This window comes from Sapajus apella, unplaced genomic scaffold (genome assembly GCF_009761245.1).
Source record: "Sapajus apella isolate SASKATOON/1434 unplaced genomic scaffold, GSC_monkey_1.0 scaffold14, whole genome shotgun sequence".
Taxonomy (NCBI): domain Eukaryota; kingdom Metazoa; phylum Chordata; class Mammalia; order Primates; family Cebidae; genus Sapajus; species Sapajus apella.
This window is the reverse complement of record NW_022436954.1, coordinates 2,682,671-2,705,676: the sequence shown is the minus strand read 5'-3', so window position 1 is coordinate 2,705,676 and position 23,006 is coordinate 2,682,671. Positions and strand designations below refer to the sequence as shown.

The following is a 23,006-nucleotide window of genomic DNA, read 5'->3' as shown; positions in this document are numbered from 1 at the left end:
ATACATATTTACTGCAAAAAATAATGGATGGTAAAGACGCAAAGAAAATCATTGTTTCCGTGTGGACACATTTCCATCCGGCATTTCTGGGGCTCTCTTTCCTAAGACGGTTGAGGTTGTGGACCATCCTAACCGCTCACACTGCCTGAACACGACTCAACAGACCACGTGCCAGGCATCTTTCCATGGCATTCATATACACGCCCTCTCATTTAATCCTCAGCAACCTTGGGAAGTAAAATCTACTACTGTATGATTGTTTCATATGTGGAGAAACTGAGGCACCGAGAGGTTAAATAACAGGTGGCGAGTGGCAGGATCCTGATTCAAGGTCCCCATGCCGACTTCAGAGCGGGTCTCAACCTCTGGGCCATGCCTTTCTCAGACAATATGTATGACTTGTTATGAGGGTCTGTGTGTTGTCACTTTTTAATCTCTCTATATACACACATACATACATAGCTTTACATACAAAATGATTCAATGCTCTTCGTAAAGATTCAAATAATACAGCAACCACAGTGGAAGTCCGCGGCCTCCCTTCCGCTTCCTGGGGTTGACATTGGAATCCGTGCTGTCCAGCAGCACAGCCCCGAGCATAAGGCCATCAGTGAGAACGTGCTGCGGGACAGCCCCAGCCTGCAGTGTGTGGCTTTAGGAGTTTTCACAGATCATTGAAGTGTGACAGGCAGTGGATACACACATCTGCAGCTGTGGCATGATGATCTTGTGCACATGTGCACACCTGTGTACCTGTGCACACCTGTGTACCTGCTACTAAGGTCAAGTTAGAGGACAGGCAGCCCCACGGCTGCCTTGAGACTTCTCCCCAGCAGTGCACCCCCACGGGGAACCGCTATTCTGACTTAGAGGGCTTTAGGTTCGCCTATGCTGGTGCTTCAGGTAAGTGCAATCCCACAGCGTGCACTCCCGCGTCTACTGCTTCCCTCAGGTAGCGTCTGGGAGATCCATCCGCACTGCTGCGCTTAGCTGCAGCTCCTGCTTTTCATCGACGTGCGGACGTATCCATTCTGCCACGGATGGACATTTGGGCTGTTTCCAGTGCCTAGCTACGCTGAATGGAGCTGCTATGACATTCCTGTGCAAGTCTTCTGGTGGACATCTGCACTCATTTCTAGTGGCTGTACTTTTAGGAATGAAATGGCTGGGCCATGGCATACACAAAAGTTTAGGTTTAGTAGCTGTGGTCAAACAGTTTCCCAAAGTGGTTGTGCCAATTTATATTTCTATCAGCAATGTATAAGAATCCAACACTTTTTGTTTTTACAGTTTTAATTGTAGGTAGTACTCTTTATCCCTAAATAAAATGTGACTAAAGTTTATATCCATGACAATATTCTTCTGTCCTATGGATGTGGCTATATCAAAATTGGTAAGATATTTCAAGTCACTTATCCATAATTCAAGAGGGGAATGAAATTATTTCAGAAAACAATGCAGAGAGCAGCCGTGCCCTTATAATTGTGTTCTATTTGCACAGGACAGTCTCGGGTCTACGGTCGATGGCTCTCGACTTCCCTTCATGAATGAGTGGGCACGGGAAGTGTCTCCCTGGAACAGGTTGACAGCCCTGAGCCTAACTGTCCCTCCCTTCTCCCTAATTATCTTTTGTGTCCACAGAAAGGGATCAAAGCTGCAAGCTCCTGTGTTTAGCCTTCGGCAGAGTGGCCATCAGGGCCATCAAAGTCACCTTTTGAGTCTCTGGGAAAACCTAGATTCTTCTTCTCTTCTTCTAGAAGCCAAGAGGTCACATTTAAGTTGTTAAATTTTATAATTAAAAACGTAGGCTGCCTGAGCACTTTCACCCAGCCTTCTCATGCAGCGGACTGTCTACACCTTTGCAGACTGCACGGCTCCAGTTCACGCTTATCTCCTATATAAGATGATCCCAAATGGCTAAACTCCAAGACAAAGCAGATGTTCACATGTCCTTGAATCAGAACCTTCCTAGGCTGCTGCACCTCTGAAGCCTTCCCACATAATAAAGAGAAAAAGGCCTTTCTCTGCCTACCGCTTTTACAACAGCCCCATGTCATGGTTCAATACCCCCACTAGCAGGAATCAAGTCATATTCAATGTATATTCTTCAAAACTGTGGGGTTTTTCCAATGAGGAATCTCTGGAGATCATTTTATGAACATCTCAAATAATTTGAAATGTTTTTAAAATGCACTCATTTAATTGACATCTATTACCTTAATGGCTTTAAACCGTTCAATTTCATGATGCAAGTTGTTGCAACAGTTATTACAATTGCAGTTGTTGCCAAAGTCCCCACTGGTGAAGCAGTCACAGTACCTGTGAAGGAAAGGACAGAGTGAGTGGCAGGCACAGACGGCACAGTCAGTAGTGAAAAGAGCACACACGTGTAAGAAAGGAGCAGTAATGTGCTGCAGTCAGAATGCTGAACACTAGAACACTAAACACTAGAACACTAGACACGAGAACACTAGACACGGGAACACTAAACACTAGAACACTAGACACGAGAACACTAGACACGAGAACACTAGACACGAGAACACTAGACACGGGAACACTAGACACTAGAACACTAGACACGAGAACACTAGATAAGAGAACACTAGACACGAGAACACTAGACACGAGAACACTAGACACTAGAACACTAGATACGAGAACACTAGACACTAGAACGCTAGACGCTAGAACACTGGACTTCTAGATGACTCAGAGTCCTTTTTCTACAAGAACTAGATCAGCTAGGATGATGCTCCCCAGTGACTAACACAGAAGAGAATAAAACTAGTTAAAACCATTTGTTTCATCAAAAAGGATTTTGCAAAGCAAAACAATTTCCTGCAAACCCATTGCCATCAGTCAGTCCTCCCTGGCCCCTAATTGCCCTCTGCCATTTTCCTAGGAGCACAGTAAGTTTGATGGGCAGAAACATCGAGTAATGAAGAAGTGTCTTCCCATCAACTGCTCCAATCCATCCAACATGACCGAAGGTGTGTTCACTTCTTCCCCAGACTTTGACTTTGAGTGAAAACTAATGAGACCCAGAGGTGGAACCTGGCCTAGGCCGTATCTCACTTTCATTCTGTGAGGGGAAGTGAAAGGCAGAGGAAGTGAATGGATGAGGCAGCTGCCGTCACACCTCTTGGTTGTAAGGTGAGGGTTGCTCAGGAATCCTGAGTCTAGAGAAGCCCTCAGAGTGCCCTGTAACTACTGAGCCACACAGGTGGATGGCAGTGCTGCGGACTGGCTCTGAGGGTGCCCTGGGAGAGCCACTGGTGCTGGCAGCCAGTCCTCTTCCCCACACTCTTGAAAGTCACCTGCACTGTAAGGCAGAGGTGTTTACAGACCTGCCCTTTACCCTTCCCAGGATGGGCAGGGACAATGCTTCCTTAACTCATGTGAGAATGTAGCATCAAGGCAGGGATCCTCCTGTGCCGCCTATGACCCATGCCCAGAGAGCCTGTGAGGAGGAGCTTGTCAGCCACTCCATGGCTTCCACCTGAGACCAGAGAAAACCCCTGTTGCTCGCTTCTGTGAGCATGGTTCCTTGAAAAGAACTTCCAACTTGTTTTCCACATCGGCTCTGCTGCCTTCTCCCCATGCACCAGTCAGCTTCGCAAGCTGTGGAGTGGGAATTGTGGTCCTCTGCCTCCCAGTCCCAAAGCGCTGCTGAGGGAAACTTCCCATGGTGCTGCAGGAATATGGTGAGGGCCGTGCGGTGGACCAGATGTCTGTAGAAACCTCTCTGGGACAGAATTCTCAAACAATTCTTTTAATAAGTATTATTTTCATACCATGTCTGTCTGGTGAGCATTACGGAAGGAGAGAGGAGAGAAAATGGGGGAGAGGCATCTTTGGAGCAAGGATATCCATGAGTTTTCCAGAACTGATGAAAGCTGGGGATGCTCAGATTTAAGAAACATAATGAACTCTAAGAAAGACAAACACAAAGAAAAGCCAAAGACAAAAAGAAAATCTCAAATGCACCAGAGAAGAAAGATACATTACCTAGACTCACAGTTGACTTCTTGTTAGAAATAATGGAAAACAGCAGACTATCTTTAAAGCATTGGCAGAAAAAACTGACAACCTAGAATTTTATACCCAGTAAATGTGTGTTAACTCACCAAAGTCCAGGCTAGGCACGTTTCTTTTTTTCACTGTTCAGTCTTTGTTGAGTCATTTTATTAACTCTTGCCCTTTTAATCTTTTGAAGATTTTAAAATCTGTTTTCACCACACTCACTCTCTCCCCCACACTCCAGGCCCTAAAATCCTTATTTTCTTCTTTCCCAAACATCATGAAAGGGTGGACTGTCCACATATGCTATCATTCCTTAGCTCCCATTCATTCTTTAACCTACTGCATTTGGATTTCCTCCTCCTGCCCACAAACTCTCAAAGGCAATCAACCAGTACCTTACTGGAAAGCCCAGGGCTCTCTTCACTGTTCTTCAGTGCTTTGGACCCTACTGTGTTCCAGAACCATATCCCAGCTTCTGAACAGAAATCTGTATCTTCAGTTCAGCATGTCCACCCCTCCACCCACGGTCTTCATCTGACCCCTCACGCTGCTGCAGCTACTCTCTCCTCCTATGCCTACTCTCCATCCATGGTGTCGCCATCTGCCCAGGAACACAGCCCCTGTGTCAGTCCTGACAATTACCTTGCTCTCTTTCCCCACATCCAAGGGTTGCAAAATTTACTGATTCTGGCTCAGAAATGTCTTTTATTAATTTTATTTTTCATAAATGTAAATAATACTTATTGTAGAATTTTTAAAAATACAAAGAAGTAAGCCAGATGTAGGTGATGGGGAGGAAGGCAGCAAATCACACTGCCACATGTGTACCTATGCAACAATCTTGCATGTTCTTCACATGTACCCCAAAACCTAAAATGCAATAAAATAAATTTAAAAAAAATTTTTAAAAAAAATGACAACTGCAAAAAAAAAAAAAAAAAACAAGAAAGAAACAAATTACATCCAGTATGAATCTCATTTCCTAGTGATGATCATTTGGTGAATATATTTCAGATTTTTCTGCAAAACTAGACATACTGAAATAAGTATATGTTGTTTGGTTACAGATTATATGTAAACAAAAATAAGATCATACTCTACAGACTGTTTCAGTGTGCTTTTATTACTTATCGACATAAGTAATAAAGATAACATTTTGCTTTTATTACTCATCAGTATGTTATGAATGCTTTATTACTTATCAGTTATGTTATGAAGGGGAGCCTTCCCTGACTGCCATGCTTGCTCAACATGTCCCATCCCCTCAGCCCATTACTGCCTCCTGTGCCACATTTTCTATGGTTCCACTCTGACCTTTATTATGTGATAATTCTTACAAGAATAATCACTTTAGACCTCGAGTGCTGGGAGGGCAGGGACCATAACTCTCTTGCTCACTGCTGTCTTCCCTGCTCCTGAGATCATGGGCATTTGAAAATATTTATGGAATGAATGAATAAATGAGTGAAAAATGATACAGTGCATATGTTGGAAATGTCTCTGGAATCTGTGTTTTATCCTTCGTTGTTACCACCCTGCCTCCTACAATGGCCTCCTAATTAGCCTGTCTTTCAACTTCCTCCGCTTTGCCATTAGCATTAATTTTCCAAAACCATAAATCAGGCAAAAAGAATCAGAGAAAAAGCAGTAATCAAAAAACACAAAAGAAGGTGGTATTGTACATTCCCGGTGGGAGTGTAAAAGGTACCACCACTATGGAAAGTATGGCGGTTCCTCAGGAAGTAACGGTATGGTCCAGCAATTCTGCTTCGGGGTATGTACACAGAAGAAGTGAAAGCAGGGACTCAACCAGATACTCGCTACACCAATGTCCACTGCAGCATTAGGGTAAACAAAACGCGGTCCATCTGTACAATGGAACATTATGCAGTTGCAAGAAGACAGGACATTCTGACACATGCTGCATACACGAGCGGCACTTTAGAAACAGTATGCTAAGTGAACTAAGCCGGACACAAAGGGACAAATATTGTATGAGTCCATTTATGTGAAGGACTTAGAACAGTCAAAAGAAAGAAAGTAAAATAGGGGTTACCAGAGATTGGGGACAGAGGGTGATGGAGAGTTTAATGGGTACAGAATTTCTGTTTGGGATGATGAAAAAGTTCTGGAAAAAGACAGTGATGGTGGTTGCACAACACCGTGAATGTACTTCATGCCACTGAATTGTACACTTTAAAAGGTTTAAAACAGTAAATTTTATGTTATGTGTATTTTGGCACAATTGTAAAAGACAAGGCACAGAGCAGAAAAAGGAATGCTGCCATCTGAATGGGAAAACAAAACTTAAATAAAATTGAAAACTTAAAAAAAAATAAGGTGGTACAAGTAAGTCCCTATGTGTCAATAATCAGACAAAGAATGCAAATGGATTAAAGAATGCTACGGAACATAGATTAATAGATTTGCTTTTTGAAAAATTCAGTTATATTTAGCTTACAGAAGACACACCTAAAACAAAACTGCCACATAGCAAGTGCAGAAATAAAGGAATGGTATAAAGCATAACTTGCTAGTACTGTGCTAGTCAGAGAAAACATGGTGCAGCAGCATTACTGTCAGACAAAAAAAAGAATTTAAGGCAAAATGCATCAAGATACAAAGGTATAATCATTAACAATTGATGGAATAATTAACCAAAAATATGTAACAATCATGAATTCATATGACCTTCATACTATAGATTTGAAATATATAAACTAAAATAAAATTATAAGGAAAAAAGAGACAAATTCATAATCTTAAGTGAGGGATCTCAACACATTTATATCAAAAATATAAAAATCACACAAAATTGAATAAGCGATTAGCAGATTTAAACAAGGAAATAAGCCAATGATTGGATAGATAACTGCCTCCAACAAATAGAGAATATACATGTTCTTCAAATTAATATAGAATATTTTCAAAATTGATTGCATTAGGTCATAAAGGAAGTCTTCATTAATTTCAAAGAATTGATATACAGACTATATTATCTGACTACAGAGTAATTAAATGAAAAAATTTAACAATTAAAATATGATTTAAAAATATATACACATACATACAGACATATGTATATCTATAATACAGATGTAGATGCTATGAAATGTACATCTAAATAACTCATGAGGTAAAGAGAGTATTATAATAAAAATGACAAGATATTTTAAGTAGATGACAGTGAAAGTACTGCCTATCAGTTCTTATAGGATGCAGTAAAGTAGTACATATGAGTAATTGATAGCTTTAAATACATTTCCTAAAAAAAATTTTTTTAGGTTGAAAATAATAAGGGAAGCGGTTAATACAAAAAGCTAGCAAAACGAGAAACAAATAATAAAGACAGCAGTAAAGAGCAGAAATTAATGTACTTCCTGAAACAGGAAACAGAACCACAGCCAAGAAATTAAAGGACTGGGTGAGTTGTATTGAGTGCCTTTTTATGCATTTGTTGAAATGATCAGATTGTTTTCCTCTTTCAATCTCATAATATGTCTATGACAACAAACTTTCCAATGTGAATCCGCCTTTGCATTCCAGGGATTAGACCCAATTTGATTGTGATGTACTAATATTATCTTTTGCATGCACTGCAAGATTTAGTTCATTAGGATTTCTGCATCTTTGTTCACGAGTGAGATAGAGCTGTAATTTTTCTTTCTCATATATTCTTTCACTTTGGTATCAGTATTGTATTGCCAAATAAAATGCATTAGTTAGGCTTCCCCATCCCCACTCCACTGGCTTCCTTCTTTTTCTCTAGCCTCTAGAAAAGTTTGAGTAAGGTAGGATTTATTTGTTCATTGAACATTTGATAAAACTTGTCTGAAAAACTGTCTTGGTCTGGTGTCTATGAGGGTTGAGGTGGCAAAGGTGATATTCATTCACTTTCTTTTGTAGTTAATGTCTTCTTTTTTATGTTTCTTCTTGAGTCAATTTTGATGTTTTATTTTTCTTAAAAAGTATTAAATCTCAAAACTTTCAAATTTATTCATATATTCCTATTCATATACTCTAGTTTTTTAGGAGACGAGGTCTCACTATGTTGCCCGGGCTGGTCTCGAGCTCCTTGGTTCAAACAATCCTCCTGCTTCACCCTCCCAAAGTGCTGGGACTACAGGTGTGAGCTACCATGCCCAGCTCAATGACATATATTCTAAACTCATTCTTAATTCATTGGCCATCCTGACAAATTGCTTGCTATAAAACACTTAATAACATTGAATTAAATATTTAAAACCTTTTAGATGCCTATTTGAGCTGGTAAAAAATTAAGGAAACCCAACAGAGGCCAAAAATTAAAAGGGAAGCAAAATTCAGAGGGACAAGTTAAAACTGGAGCTGAAGTGGCCTTTTGGCATCTGCTGATCCCAGCAACCAAAGGCATTGGTTTTAACTGCTCCACAGAGGAGAGAGGGGAACTATAACCACCCTAACAATGGCCAACACTTAGAAGGGCCTGCGCCATCTGCCTGCTGGGCTGTGCTTTAGGTGCTTTACGTATATGAACCCCAGTAGAAGGCGCGCTTGGGGAGGAAGTTCTGCTGCGGGATCCACACACACATAGACAGAACAGCGAAGGGCTCTTCCCTGGGAACAAATGCCCTGAAAACAAATGGCAGGGAAATGTGTGTGTGGTGTTAGCTGGTGGGAGGGGAGGAGGCTCCCTTCAGGTTGAAATCTGAATTTATACTGTGCAGCCTGAAAAAAACAGCCAAAAATTGTAGGTCATCCAAGTTGGAAGTGCCACTGAGCTCCAGGCGGAAGCAAACAAGCCTTCTCTGAGGGAGCACGTTCTCCAGTTTTAGCATATGTGTTGCCGAAGCGAGCACAATCTCAAAACAAGCCTCAAAGACCTACCACACGTAAAGCCCCAGTGATTATAACACACGTTTAAAAAAGTCACAAAATACGTGAGATCCCCAACCATAAGGAGAAAAATTCAAGAGACAAACACAGTATCAGAGACTTTAAATACTACAGTTACGAGCTACAGAGAAGATACTTATTTAATATTTTTAAATATAAAAGAAGAAATCAAAAGGATAAGCAACAAGAAACTGCCAAGAAAATGACCCTGCAGATTTGACCTTCTATTCCAGAAAATTCTGCTAGCAATATTTAATCTAGTTAATCAGAGACAAAGGCCATGTGAATAAACAGTATCACAGATGGCACAATTTGTGACTGAAATCTTAGGGTTTAGGCGGGCACAGTGGCTCACACCTGTAATCCCAGCACTTTGGGATGCCGAGGTGGGAGGATCCCTTGAGCTCAGGAATTTGAGACCAGCCTGGGCAACATAATGAGACCCCAATTCTAAAAGAAAAAAAAATTAGTTGGCCTGTGATCTCAGGAGAGGCAGGGGGATTGCTGGAGCCCAGGAGGTCAAGGGTGCAGTGAGCTATGATCACACCACCCCTGCACTCCAGCTGGGGTAACAGAGTGAGATCCTTTCTCAAAAAAACAAAATGAAACTGAGTCTAGATTTTCTTAAAGTCAATCAATATATGAAAGGTTAAAACTGTCCTAAAAGGTTGAACGCAGTGGCTCATGTCTGTACTCCCAAGCACTTTAAGAGGCCAAGGTGGGTGCATCACTTGTGGCCAGGAGTTCAAGACCAGCCTGGCCAACATGGAAAAAACCCATCTCTACTAAAAATATAAAAAGTTGCTGGGCATGGTGGTGCGTGCCTGTAATCTCAGCTACACGGGAGGCTGAGGCAAGAGAATTGCTTGAACCTGGGAGGCGAAGGCTGCAGTGAGCCAAGATCATGCCACTGCACTCCAGCCTGGGCAACAGAGCCAGACTCTGTGTCAAAAAAAAAAACCCCAAAAACAAAACAAAACAAATTGTCCTAAAAAATACCTACTCTCATGATATAAAATCAATTCCTGCTTTTCTGACAAGAAGAGACCTTTCTACATTCTAGTAGACCAGTGTTCCTTCTCACTCTATGAAATCATTGTCCAAAAATGTACAATTTAACACTTATAGGAAGACTTCATTTTATTGCACTTCGTTCCATTGAGCTTCACAGATAGTGCTTTTTTAATGAAAAAAATAGAAGATTTGCACCAACTCAGCATCAAGCAAGTCTATCGGTGTCATTTTCCCAATAGCATGTGCTCACTTCCTGTCTCCATGTCACATTCTGGTAATTCTCACGATGTTTCAAACGTTTTCATTACTGTTATGTCTGTTATAGAGATCTGCAATCAGTGTTCTTCGGTGTCACTAGTGTGACTGTTCTGTCCCTGTCCTTAGGCCTCCCTATTCCCTGAGACACAACAATATTGAAATTAGGCCAATTAACAACTCTCCAGTGGCGTCTAAGTGTTCAAGAGAAAAGACGAGTCTCACGTCTCTCACTTTAAATCAAAAGATTAAGCTTGGTGAGGAAGGCATGTCAAAAGCCAAGATAGGCCAAAAGCTAGGCCTCTTGTGCCAAACAGCTGTGAATCAAAGAAAAAGTTTTTGAAAGAAATTAAAAGTGTTACTCCAGTGAACACACAAATTACATGAAAGCAAAATATTGCTGACATGAAGAAAGTCTGAGCGGTCTGGAGAGAAGATGAAACCGGCCACAGCATTCTCTTAAGCCAAAGCATAACCCAGAGCAAGGCCCTAACGCTCTTCGATTCTGTGAAGGCTGAGAGAGGTGAGGAAGCTGCACAAGTCTGAAGCCAGCAGAGTTGGTTCATGAAGTTTAAGGAAAGAAACCATCTCCATAACATAAAAGTGGACAGTGAAGAAGCAAGTGCTGATGGACAAGCTACAGCAGGTGCTCCAGAAGATCCAGCTGAGCTCACTGATGAAGGTGGGTACACTAAACAACAGGTTTTCAGTGTAGATGAAGCAGCCTTCTATTGGAAGAAGCCACCTAGGACTTTCACAGCTAGAGAAGAGAAGTTAATGGCCTCAAAGCTTCAAAGGACAGGCGGCTCTCTTATTGGGATACAATGCAGCTGGTGACCTTACATTGAAGCTAATGCTCATTTACCATTCTGAAAATCCTCAGGCCCTTAAGGATGTTGCTACCTACTCTGCCTTGTGCATTACAAATGGAACAACAAGCTATGAATGACAGCACATCTGTTTACAGCATGGTTTTCTGAATAGGATATAAGCCCACTGTGGAGACCTGCTACTCAGAAAAAGATTCCTTTCAAAATATTACTGCTCATTGACAAGGCACCTGATCCCCCAAGAGTTCTGATGGAGCTGTGCAGGGAGATTAATACTGTTCTCATGCCTGCAAACACAATATCCATCCTGTAGCTTATGGATCAAGGCATCATCTTGACTTTCAAGTCTCATTATTTAAGAAATGCATTTCATAAATCTATAGCTACTATTGATAGTGATTCCTCTCATGGAGTTGGGCAGTCAACTGAAAACCTTCTGGAAACTATTCCATTCTACGTGCCATTAAGGATATTCATGATTCATAGGAGGAAGTAAAAATACCAACATTGAAGTGAGTTTAGAAGTTGATTCCAACCCTTGTGGATGACTTTGTGGGGTTCAAGAATTCAGTGTGGGAAGTTACTGCAGATGTGGAAATAGCAAGAGAATTAGAATTAGAAATGGAACCTGAAGATGTGACTGAATTGTTTCAATCCCATGATAAAACTTTAATGAAGGAGGAATTGCCTCTTACAGATGAGCAAAGAAAGTGGTTTCTTCAGATGGAATCTGCTCCTGGGGAAGATGCTGTGAACACTGCTGAAATGACAACACGGGATTTAGAATATTCCATAAACTGAGTGGATAAAGCAGTGCAGGGCTTGAGAGGATTGACTCCAATTTTGAAAGAAGTTCTACTGTGGGGAAAATGCTATCAAACAGCATCACATATTACAGAGAAATCTTTCCTGAAAGGAAGATTCAATTGATGTGCCAGACTGCATCGCTGTCTTATTTTCAGAAACTGCTGCTGCCACCAGCCTTCAGCCTCCACCATCCTCAGTCAATAGCCATGACATTAAGGCAAGATCCTCCACCAGCTAGATGACAACTCGCTCAAGGTTCAGTAGATTGTTAGCATTTTCTAGAAACAAAGTGGTTTTGTTTTTTTGTTTGTTTGTTTTTTTTCGAGATAGAGTTTTGCTCTTGCCCAGGTTGGAGTGCAGTGGCGCTATCTCGGCTCACTGGAACCTCTGCCTCCCTGGTTCAAGTGATTCTTCTGCCTCAGCCTCCCAAGTAGCTGGGATTACAGGTGAGCACCACCACACACAGCTAATTTTTGTATTTTTAGTAGAGACACTGTCACCATGTTGGCCAGGCTGGTCTAGAACTCCTGACCTCAAATGATCCACTGGCCTCTGCCTCCCAAAGTGGAAATAAAGTGTTTTTAAATTAAGGTGTGTACTTTCTAGATAGGATGCTACTGCACATTGAATCAACAACAGTATGTTTATAGTTCTATAAGCATAACTTCTATATGCATTGTGAAATCAAAAAACTCATGTGACTTCCTTTATTGTGATTTGCTCTGTTGTTGCTGTGGAATTGAAGCTGCAGTAACTCCAAGGTGTGCCTGTATGTTGCTGCCTATATCAAAAAAGGCTTTTATAATGTTTTTATATTTTATATTTTACATTTATTTTTTATGTTAAATGTTTAAATTTTATATTTTACAGTTGCTTTAAAAACTATTTATGGGCCAGGCGTGGTGGCTTACACCTGTAATCCAAGCACTTTGGAGGCCAAGGCAGGTGGATCACCTGAGGTCGGGAGTTCAAGACCAGCATGACCAACATGGTGAAACCTGGTCTTTAAAAAAAAAAAAAACTATTTATGTAGCAGATCAATGTTTAAAATATATAAAAATGAGGCCAGGCGCAGTGGCTCATACCTGTAATCCCAGCATTTTGGGAGGCCAAGGCAGGAGGATCACCTGAGGTTGGGAGTTCAAGACCAGCCTGACCAACATGGAAAAACCATGTCTACTAAAAATATAAAATTAGCTGGGCATGGTGGCACATGCTTGTGATCCTAGCTACTCGGGAGGCTGAGGCAGAGAAGCTCTTGAATTCGGGAGGCAGACGTTGCAGTGAGCTGGGATTGCGCCACTGACTCTAGCCTAGGCAACAAGGGCAAAACTCCATCTCAAAAAAAAAGTGTTTACACGCGCACACACACACACACACACACACACACACACACATATATAAATGGTTAAGAAAGACATTCGTAACAGTGATGGAAAGGCAAATGTTAACTACTTAAAAAATCTTGGCCAGGCGCGGTGGCTCAAGCCTGTAATCCCAGCACTTTGGGAGGCTGAGGTGGGTGGATCACGAGGTCAAGAGATCGGGACCATCCTGGTCAACATGGTGAAACCCCGTCTCTACTAAAAATACAAAAAATTAGCTGGGCATGGTGGCGCATGCCTGTAATCCCAGCTACTCAGGAGGCTGAGGCAGGAGAATTGCCTGAACCCGGGAGGCGGAGGTTGCGGTGAGCCGAGATCGCACCATTGCACTCCAGCCTGGGTAACAAGAGCGAAACTCCGTCTCAAAAAAAAAAAAAAATTATTTTAGTAATCAGTAAGTTCCCAATAAAATAATCAGAAAACATTTAACTACCTCTTCAGTTTGCATCAACTCCATTTTAATCATGCAGATTAATTTATCGTTTAAAAGTAATTCCCAAATTTTTATGGCTAATGAAACAACAACAAAAGGTTGAAGTATATTGTTTCAAGTTTTAAGGGTAAGGAACTAAGAGAGGAACTAAAAAGGGTCGTTGCCCTCTATTTGGAGTAGGAAAGAGGAAGATGAATGAGTAAAACCTTTGTCTGCCTCAGCAAGAGGGCAGGAGACAATCTTTACAGGTGTGGAGGTTCCCCAGGAAACCTGAAGGCAGAAGTTGCTAGCAGTGAAAGCTTCTAGGAGGGAGACCGACTATGGGGAGAAGTGGCGCAGGGTACTATCCCTTTCTACTGGGGCCTTGACTGTGGTAATCAATTTTTACTCATGCCAGCTCTAGAAAAAAAATACAAAAAATTAGCTAGGCATGGGGCACGGGGCACATGCCTGTAGGTCCAGCTACTTTGGAGGCTGAGGAGGGAGGATCACCTGAGCCCAGGGGGTTGAGGCTGTAGTAAGCCATGATTGTGCCACTGCACACCAGCCTGGACAACACAGCGAGACCCTGTCTGAAAAGAAATTATAAAATAAAATAAAAAATAAAATAGTGTGTTTTTCTCTCTATTGATGGGCTGTTATAATAGTGATAATCCCTCGTGACCGCTATACAGCAGAAACTGCCATGACAGTAGGACTAACATGCTCTAGGAAAATTACTTTCCCTTGCCTTGTGTTCATGACTTAGCTGTGGGAGTAAAAAGGTAAAGGAAATGGAAAGCTATCGATGGCGATTACGCCACGAGTGCAAGTGAAGCAAGTGACAGAGGATCCCCTCCTTAGGTTCCTTCACCTGAGCCAAGTGTCTCCACACGGGACAGGTGGCAGGCATGGAGAGATACCAGCATGAGGTCAGAGGTCTGCTACCAAGAGACCTCACTGCTTGGGTGAATTTACCTATTCCTTACTTTGCCAAAACCAGAACACAGTCTTTATGAGTATTTCCAGAGATAACTAGTTTCTCAGTGATGGATTGATTCCATCCAAATCACAATGCATGATCAGAATGCCATGTGTCAATTTATGATGGAAACAACATCCTTTTCCAGGGCCCGAAATGTTCACATTCTCCATCAAAGGCCTCTCACTTCTCAGTATGGAGCTACTAGGAAGCTAAGTCAATGCCCAGACAGTTGCATGCTGAGCACAGAATTTGTGGTATCTAGTAGTCATCGAGTAGATTGGGAGGGCCCTAAGTCTTTTGCCCACCACACACAGCACTTCCCTGGAGAAGGCAGTGCTGCGTCCTTTACAGACAGTGCTGCATCCTTTACAGACAGTGCCTCTGTTGCCTGCCAGCACTGGATGTACTCTGGGCCTCCCTTCCTCTGTTCCAGTGCTGACTGGGCCCCCCCGTGATGGTACGTTCTTTCTTACATGTGTCGGTCACCCATTAGGCCAGGAAGCTGCTACTAGACAAGAAGCTCTTTCTTTGACCTTCCATTCTGATGTAATTCAAGTTAATTCTTAGAGTCATCTCTTTTCCAAGTCCTTAGGAGTTACCTTACTTTGTCCCCAATTATAGTCTACATCCTGCTGTAGGCTTCATAGTCATTTGACCTGCTTGGTCTCCACACCCAGCCAGCAGCTGAGCAGCCCCCGTCCTCAGGAGCCCATCACCCTGCACAGCCCTGTCCTCTAGACACCACCACCTGGTCCTCCTCCGCATCCAACATCTCCATCGGGGCAGGTCGCTCTGGCCTGACAGGTGTCACAGGGTCCAGGCTTTCTCCCTCTGTCCTTCTTCCTCCTCACCCAGGGCTGCATCTCTAGGTTCCTCATCAGTTGTCTCATGACATTTCCAATGTTCAGAGAAGCATATGGCCTCATAGACTAAACCAACGATAGCTGAGATATTTTCAGTCAACCCTAGATTGCCTGAAATTACTTCTTTTTTTCCTTGAGACAAAGTCTCACTCTGTCACCCAGGCTGGAGTACAGCGGTATGATCTTGGCTCACTGTAACCTCTGCCACCTGGGTTTAAGCAATTCTCCTGCCTCTGCCTGCTGAGTAGCTGGGACTACAGGCATGCACCACCTTGTCCAGCTAATTTTTATATTTTTAGTAGAGATGGGGTTTCACCATGTTGGCCAATCTGGTCTTGAACTCCTGACCTCGTGATCTGCCTGCCTTGGCCTCCCAAAGTGCTGGGATTACAGGCATGAGCCACCATGCCCGGCGTTGAAATTACTTTTTAAAAATCAATTTGTTGCCGGGCACGGTGGCTCAAGCCTGTAATCCCAGCACTGTGGGAGGCCAAGGTGGGTGGATCACGAGGTCAAGAGATCGAGACCATCCTGGTCAACATGGTGAAACCCCGTCTCTACTAAAAATACAAAAAATTACCTGGGCATGGTGGCGCGTGCCTGTAATCCCAGCGACTCAGGAGGCTGGGGCAGGAGAATTGCCTGAACCCAGGAGGCGGAGGTTGTGGTGAGCCGAGATCGCGCCATTGCACTCCAGCCTGGGTAACAAGAGTGAAACTCTGTCTCAAAAAAAAAAATCAGTTTGTTTTTCCACTTTGGTTTTGTGAACTAGGTTTCATGAACTTCTGGATTTCTACCCACTGGTGCACCCCCACGCCATTGTCCCATCACTGGGGCTCTCAGTGACTTCAGCAGGAGCTCTGCAATGGAAACATCGTGTGGAGACTGTGGTTAGGGTTGTTAAGACATTGGGACTCGGACGTGTTCTCCCTTTTCAGCATGTAACTTAAGGCTGACAGACATAAGAGCAGAAGGCAAGCACGGCAGACAGCACCAACACCAGACACTAACCTCAGCAGGGCGGCCGAGGAAACTGATGCTCCCTGTGCTGCCAAGCATGGCATGAGGTCTGCCTCCTACCTCAGCCACATCGTCTACATCCAGCCCCCAACTCCATGTGACAATTGGCCCTACCGCCCCTTGACCACGCCTTCTGGCTGGGGGAGTACTTTTCTGAGGAAATTTCAATGTAGAATAAAGCAATCCATCAAACTTTTTAAAAATAGGATGTGGAGATGTTACAGTTAATGCTCAACAATGACATGGTTAGCGCTTGTCTGAGGGGCTGGAGGAGGCAAACCAAAACCCAAGAAAAATCGCACGCCTTGAAGTGTGAGCCAGCAGTGTCTAACTTAGCTGGCCAAGATAATACCAAAAATTCCACACCAGGTTCGTGCAGAAGTGGCTGCTTCTCGCTGCTCTGGCTGACGACGAGCGTCAGGACAAGGTTGTTGAGAAGAAACTGTAACACGTGCGCTGCTAGCCATTCCGGTTTGTCCAGACTATTCTCCACTTGCTGACTTCTAAGCAACCTTATTTCATATTTAATAATGAAGGATTTGTGATTACTTACAATTTCAGACACTGGGATTTGATACAGTTACATAGCTTTTTAGACTTTGTGTCCCATGAACTAAGAGTTACTCCATAAAGATTAAAAAAGAAAGTGTATTCAGATGCTTACTCCTTATGCAGAGAATTAGCTAAGCATCTGGTGTTTTCCAACAAATACTGAGACTCTCAACACCAGATAGTTATAGGTATTACTGCTAGATGTCTCGTCGTGAACTGGGAGTTTCCAATGTGATGAAACTAGCGCCACCAAATGCAGCCAGACATGTCCACCGAGTCAGTGGTGTGGGCGGATCAGGGTCCTAAGGCTGTTCACAGTTCCCAAGACATCTTCCTGGAGTTCTTCTCCACCTGACCTGTTTAAACCTCTGTTTTTTGTGCTCCTCTCCCCACCAAACTGCTCTTTCCCCCCAAAACTCTGAATGCTAGTGGGAAGCATAAATTAAAGAACAATGGATAAAGCGTCATTCGTCCTCGGATATGCCAGTGCTAAAGCAGTCCACGCTGTAACATTACTAAGAATATCAAAGCAGGTTTGTAATCACTGAAGTGTGCAGTGTGATTCTGGGGACTTTCCTCATTTTAGGAAGGGATTATTACAACTCCCTCCTAATTGCATTTGGGGATTAGCTCAGAAGTCATCTTCAGGGGCATTAGAGAAGAAACAATCTCCTTCTCTAACGTGTCTCTGGAGTTGCTAAAGGTGAGGGTCGCTGCACATTAAACCATCGGGAGAAGTTCCCAAGCACTGCTCAGAAGAGACACTCACTGAGGAGCTCAGAACATTGGTAATGGAAGAGGTTCAATAGGCTGTGATGACAAGAAGGGGCATGTGCACAGAACACCGTGTGACAAAAAACAATCTAGATGAGTTCTACATGCATACAGCATTTAATTTAGCGTTCTATGACAGGGCTGTCCCTGTGCCTGGTGCAGATGTGCGTCTGTCTCAGTGTGGCCTCCAGGTCACACGTAGGCCTCATCTCTGCAATGCACTGGCCACTGCTGAGCAAGGTCGCATCTTAGTCTTGGGCTTCCTACCGGAGCTAGAAGAGCACCTGGCACAGAGTCCATGCTTACTGACAGCCTCGCCATCACATGGAGCATAGGGGTTGGTAGCTAATACAAACGCCTTAAAGAGGGGCAAAGCCTTTGCCCCGTCCTCTGTGCTCCGAGCACCCGCACGCTTAGCTCTCTAGGCTGGCTGTCAGTAGTGAGGTCAGTCCCAAACCCCACTCCCTCAGCATGCCCTCGCCTTGCTGCTCTGGCGTGCGTGATTGGCTGGTCGTCCGCCCCTGTTCTCACCACCCCTATCTCTGCTTAGTGACCCATCTGCCCCTCAGTGGGAAATAGCTCACAGCACCTGACGCGGGGGCAAGCTGCTAACTGTGGCTTCTTCTGGAGAGAGCTCCCATTTTAAAGGTGATGTCCCCAGACGAGGTTGCTGAATGCTGTATTAATTGAGAATTCATCTAATTTGGTTTTTCCTTTAGAGATAGAAGAACTATGGCTTTCCGCGCTTGTGGGTGCCTGGGGGAGGCAGGTCTAGCTATCCCGCCACTGGCCTGTCCTCCTGTGGGTCAGACCGGGGCCTGTTCAGAGTGGGGCTCTGACATCTACTTCACTGCTCTTGCCCTCGGCCCTCTCGGACCTGCCCTGAGCTGGGCCACAGGGTGTCTTGGCACTCCCTGTCCAGAGAAACCAAAACTCTTCCCTTGAGGAAGTGGGGTGGGGGCTCATGGGGGCAGTCCAGTGGGGACCGTAACCGTGGAGGGAGGGTGACAGGCCCATGAGTATCTATGGAGCCAGGAGGAGGCCAGCAGGCATTTACTATGAATCACTGCGTGGCCAGGACTGTGGTCAGTGCTTCAGGGGACACCAAGAATAACTATCTGTTTAAAATACAGTGCCTGTCCTAGAGAATCCACCAAGTAATCAGGGATGTGAAACACAGACATTGGAAACATTAGCGCACAAAAGAGAATAATCAGCCAACAACTGTGTAATCCCAATGGTAAACACCACAGAGACTCAGAATAATCAACCAGCAACTATGTTATACTGACTCTAAATGCCACAGAAACTCAGAGACGGCAGAGTTAAATATAGATGGAAGAAGTTAAAACCAAATGCTCTCGAAGGAGATAGAACTCGACATCAACTTTTAAGGTTGTGAGGTTTCTTCAGTATTGCCCAACAGGACGTCTCAGCCGAAATAACAGCAAAGACACGCATCAGGAATGAGCGCGAAGGGCAGGGCGGTGAGGGCCGCCGGCTGCTGTGGACGTCAAGTGGAAAATCACTCTCATGGCTCCAAATGGACTACTCTGTCAGCGCCAATCTAAAATGTGAAGAGTTAGAAGCGATCCAGACAACTCTGCCTCAGAAAAGCATTAAAAACAGACTATGCCACAGCAAGATAACCTCATCTTTAGGAAAAAAATTCCCAGAGAAACAGACTGGAATATTCTTCATTATGATGTTCATTATGTTACTAAAAACAGTGGCATCAACAATGTGTCAGAATTCACATTTGTTACCAGATTGGTTATGTGATCATTAAAGCTACAGAGTGTCAGGACATGGATTTTTATTAAAGGGTTTTTATTAATATGATAAGCTAGTTAATAACCTAGCCAGTTCACCCCTCACCTAACCCTAACGAATGACCAGCGGGTCAGTTCGCACACAGCCTGCTGGCCTCCAGCCTGAGCTGAACTGCTTCAATGGCGTCTACTAGGTTAGATACGTTTGAACCACACTGGGCTGACAGAGTTTCTTTTATGATAAGAAAAGGAAAAAGTCTTGGTTGGGAACTTATATAGAATGAAACAATCAGCAAACAATTCTCTGACTGCTTCCTTACCACCACCAATAAACTGGCAGAGATTCCAGTATATCATCAGTACTGTGCATGTTGAGATAAAAATGGCCAGGGCTGATTGAGTGGAGAGGCATCGGATCAAGTAATTACGTGCATAAAAAATACAAACACAAAACTCAAGTTGCTCCTGGCACATTGTTTACAATAGAGAAATTGTTTGTAACCCGCATAATCACTTCAAAATAAAGAAAAACATGACTAATTGAAAAAAGTCTAGTATAGACAGGAAAGGAGGAAAAGGAGAGAGGAAGAAGAGCAGGGGGAGGAGAAAAAAGAGCAGAAGGAGGGGAAGAGAAGAGGAAGGAGGAGAAGGAGAATGGGGAGTGGGGGGAGCAGAAAAGGGGGAAAAAGAGAAACAGCTGCAATGAAAACTCTCATAACTGTTCCTCTGTGCCGCTGGCCAATGGCTGCACCACGTGGAAGCTCAGATGGCACTGCAACTGGGAGAGCATGCAATTAAAGTGTGAGAAGTATCAAATGTCCTTGAATGTTCTAGACCCAATAAAGTACAGAGTGAGTCAATACTGTTGACCAGATGCCCCCAGATTACAAGAAAGATAGAGTGAGGATCTTCAGGACCGTAGCCTTTTAGATCATCCTGTGTAACGAAGAGGAAATGCTATCAGCAGAATCCGGAATTTGCTAAGTCATTTTTGTTTGATCCAGAAATGTTAACAGCCATGATATGACCAATTACAATCATACCAGCTGAACCCTCACCAATCCATCACACCCAGGGAGTGAATCAAGGAGCATGGCCCACGGTCTTACTCCATCCAACTCAGTGAAAGTTGTCAACAGCCTGGGCATAGAATTACAACAGCTCAAAGAGCCACTGCATAAACTGAAGCAGCAATGCCCGGGAGCAACTAACGCCCTTTGGCAACCATGAGAACTGAGTGTTGATCAGTTCCAGTGTGTCTCCAGATTCACAGCCTTTCATTCCAGCCCCAAACCACTCTCCTCACACTTACCAAGGCCATCACGAAGTGACGCCTGAACGGCAGAACTCTGCAGGAGCCTGGAAAGCACTAGAGGCTGTGGGCTATATCCTGTAAGGTGTTTGACTGCTGTCTCTCAGGCCCAGGCTGTGTGCTTGCCTTAGACCGGGGACCAAAAGAACTCCTGCAAGCAGGCCAGGTGCGGTGGCTCACGCCTGTAATCCCAGCACTTTGGGAGGCCGAAGCAGGCGGATCACCTGAGGTCAGGACTTCAAGACCAGCCTGGCCAACATGGCGAAACCCTGTCTCGACTAAAAAACACAAAAATTAGCCAGGTGTGGTGGCATGTGCCTGGGGTTCCAGCTACTCAGAAAGCTGAATCAGGAGAACTGCTTCAACCCAGGAGGCAAAGGTTGCAGTGTGCAGAGATCAAGCCACTGTACTCCAGCCTGGGTGACAGAGTGACAGTCTGTCTCAAAAAAAAAAAAAAAAAAAAAAAAAAAAAAACACTCCTGGAGGCATGAATATGCTGATCTCCATAATCAACTACAGGACTCAATGAAACGTGAGGGTTGCCCAAACCACTGTTAATACATCAATGTTAACCTGACAAAGAATATCAACCAGCTGGTTAGTTTAATTAGTAACATTATAAACACAGGACAAGGCAAGAAATAACAAGATGAGGTCCCAGATGAGTGCAGCCTATGACCACCTGGAGATGTGAAGACAGATCATGCATTAGCACCTGCCATAGAGCTCAAGCCAACTCCAAATGGAAGGCAGCGGGCGGAGGCAGCAAGAGGGCACTCTGCAGCCACCACCACCCCCATTCATGCTACGTGGCTGCCATGTCATTACTTGTGCGGATGACAGCAAACAAGAGAGCAGCACAGTTTGAATCAATGTGGACTCAAGACAGAGCTATAAATGGCAACAAGCCTCAAGAAACGCTGACACAGGACAACGGACAGGAGGACAGGGACAGATGCAGGTTATAAGCCAGCCTTTCCAGCAGCAACGAAACCAGACACAGACAGCAACACTGTGAGTGGCATTGCTTATGGTCAAAAATGTTTTTCAGAAGTCATGAAGGTGTGCAGTATAGCTCATTTTATAGTATAGAAGAAAATTGTAAATGTATCCAAAAGTCTCTTAAATTCTTACATTAGAGTACGTGACAATTTATTGCTTCTAATCCTTACCCAGCCAAAGTTATTTTTGGTGGTCCTGGAAGAGTTGATCCCAAGGGGAAAGCAGACCCGTTGACTACTGATGATAAGGCTCCCTTATCAAGCTGTTCAAAGTCAAAGACAAGGATATTTTGAATTAGCAAGGATTTTAAATGTTCTGGTCAGCCAGCCCCTAGATAAAAACGACTCTTTCTTGTTCTAAAAGTTTGCATCACAATCCCTTTATAACCATGCCTGGGCCTTATTACCACAAGGAATCCTGTCATTGGGCAGGCTCTTGCGCCGAGGGTGTGTCACAGGCCTGCCTGGAAGTCTGCAAGGATGCAGGGCTGGCCTCCATGGGCCCAGAGAGGCTGCCCAAAACTGTTACTTGGCTAGCCAGGGGTATTGTCAGAGAACTCCTCTTCATTTTTATAAACTATCAATTGTGAAATAAATTTAATGATAAATTTCCATAAACTAGAAAGGTTCTTACATTATGATTATATTCTTAGTATAACATAAGAGGTCTTGACATTTGAAGTTTTGTGTGAAACCATGATTTTTCATGCATTCAAAAAAAAATTTTGTAACCAGTTTTAACAAATTCAAAAGCAATGTCATCATCTCTGCATCATCTATGTTCTTTGCTTTCCCAGGCCTCATCTTTCTTTTTGTTACTCATTAGCATGGCCTGCAGAGGCTGTTCACAGGGAAGGAATAGGCAGCAAAGCCATCACCGGCCTACTTCTCTTCTAAACAGTAGCTTGAAAACATTTAAAGTATTAGATACAATTAGGTTTTCAGATTATTTGCATATATCACAGTTAAATACCATATCCTTGTCTCCTCCCCTCTCCTCTCCAGAAATGTCCCCTCCCCTCTCCAAAAATGGAAATTTGTCTTTAAATAAATTTATTTTTAAAGCTTTAGGAAGTATAGTCTTTTTTGTCTTTTTTTTTTTTCTTTTTTTTTTTTTTGTTTT

General features: G+C 43.5%; 1 protein-coding gene across 2 annotated transcripts in view; it reads right to left on the bottom strand.

Annotated features, from left to right (window-relative positions):
• The window catches only part of TESMIN (testis expressed metallothionein like protein), a 40,787-nt gene that overhangs the window by 5,439 nt on the left and 12,342 nt on the right, over nt 1–23,006 (bottom strand). For both annotated transcript variants that reach the window (XM_032282554.1, XM_032282553.1), the window contains exons 5-6: nt 22,055–22,146; nt 2,217–2,319 (exon numbers count right to left, since the gene is read on the bottom strand). In XM_032282554.1, coding sequence (XP_032138445.1) covers nt 2,217–2,319; nt 22,055–22,146 — 195 coding nt within the window. The remainder of the gene's footprint in view (nt 1–2,216; nt 2,320–22,054; nt 22,147–23,006) is intronic.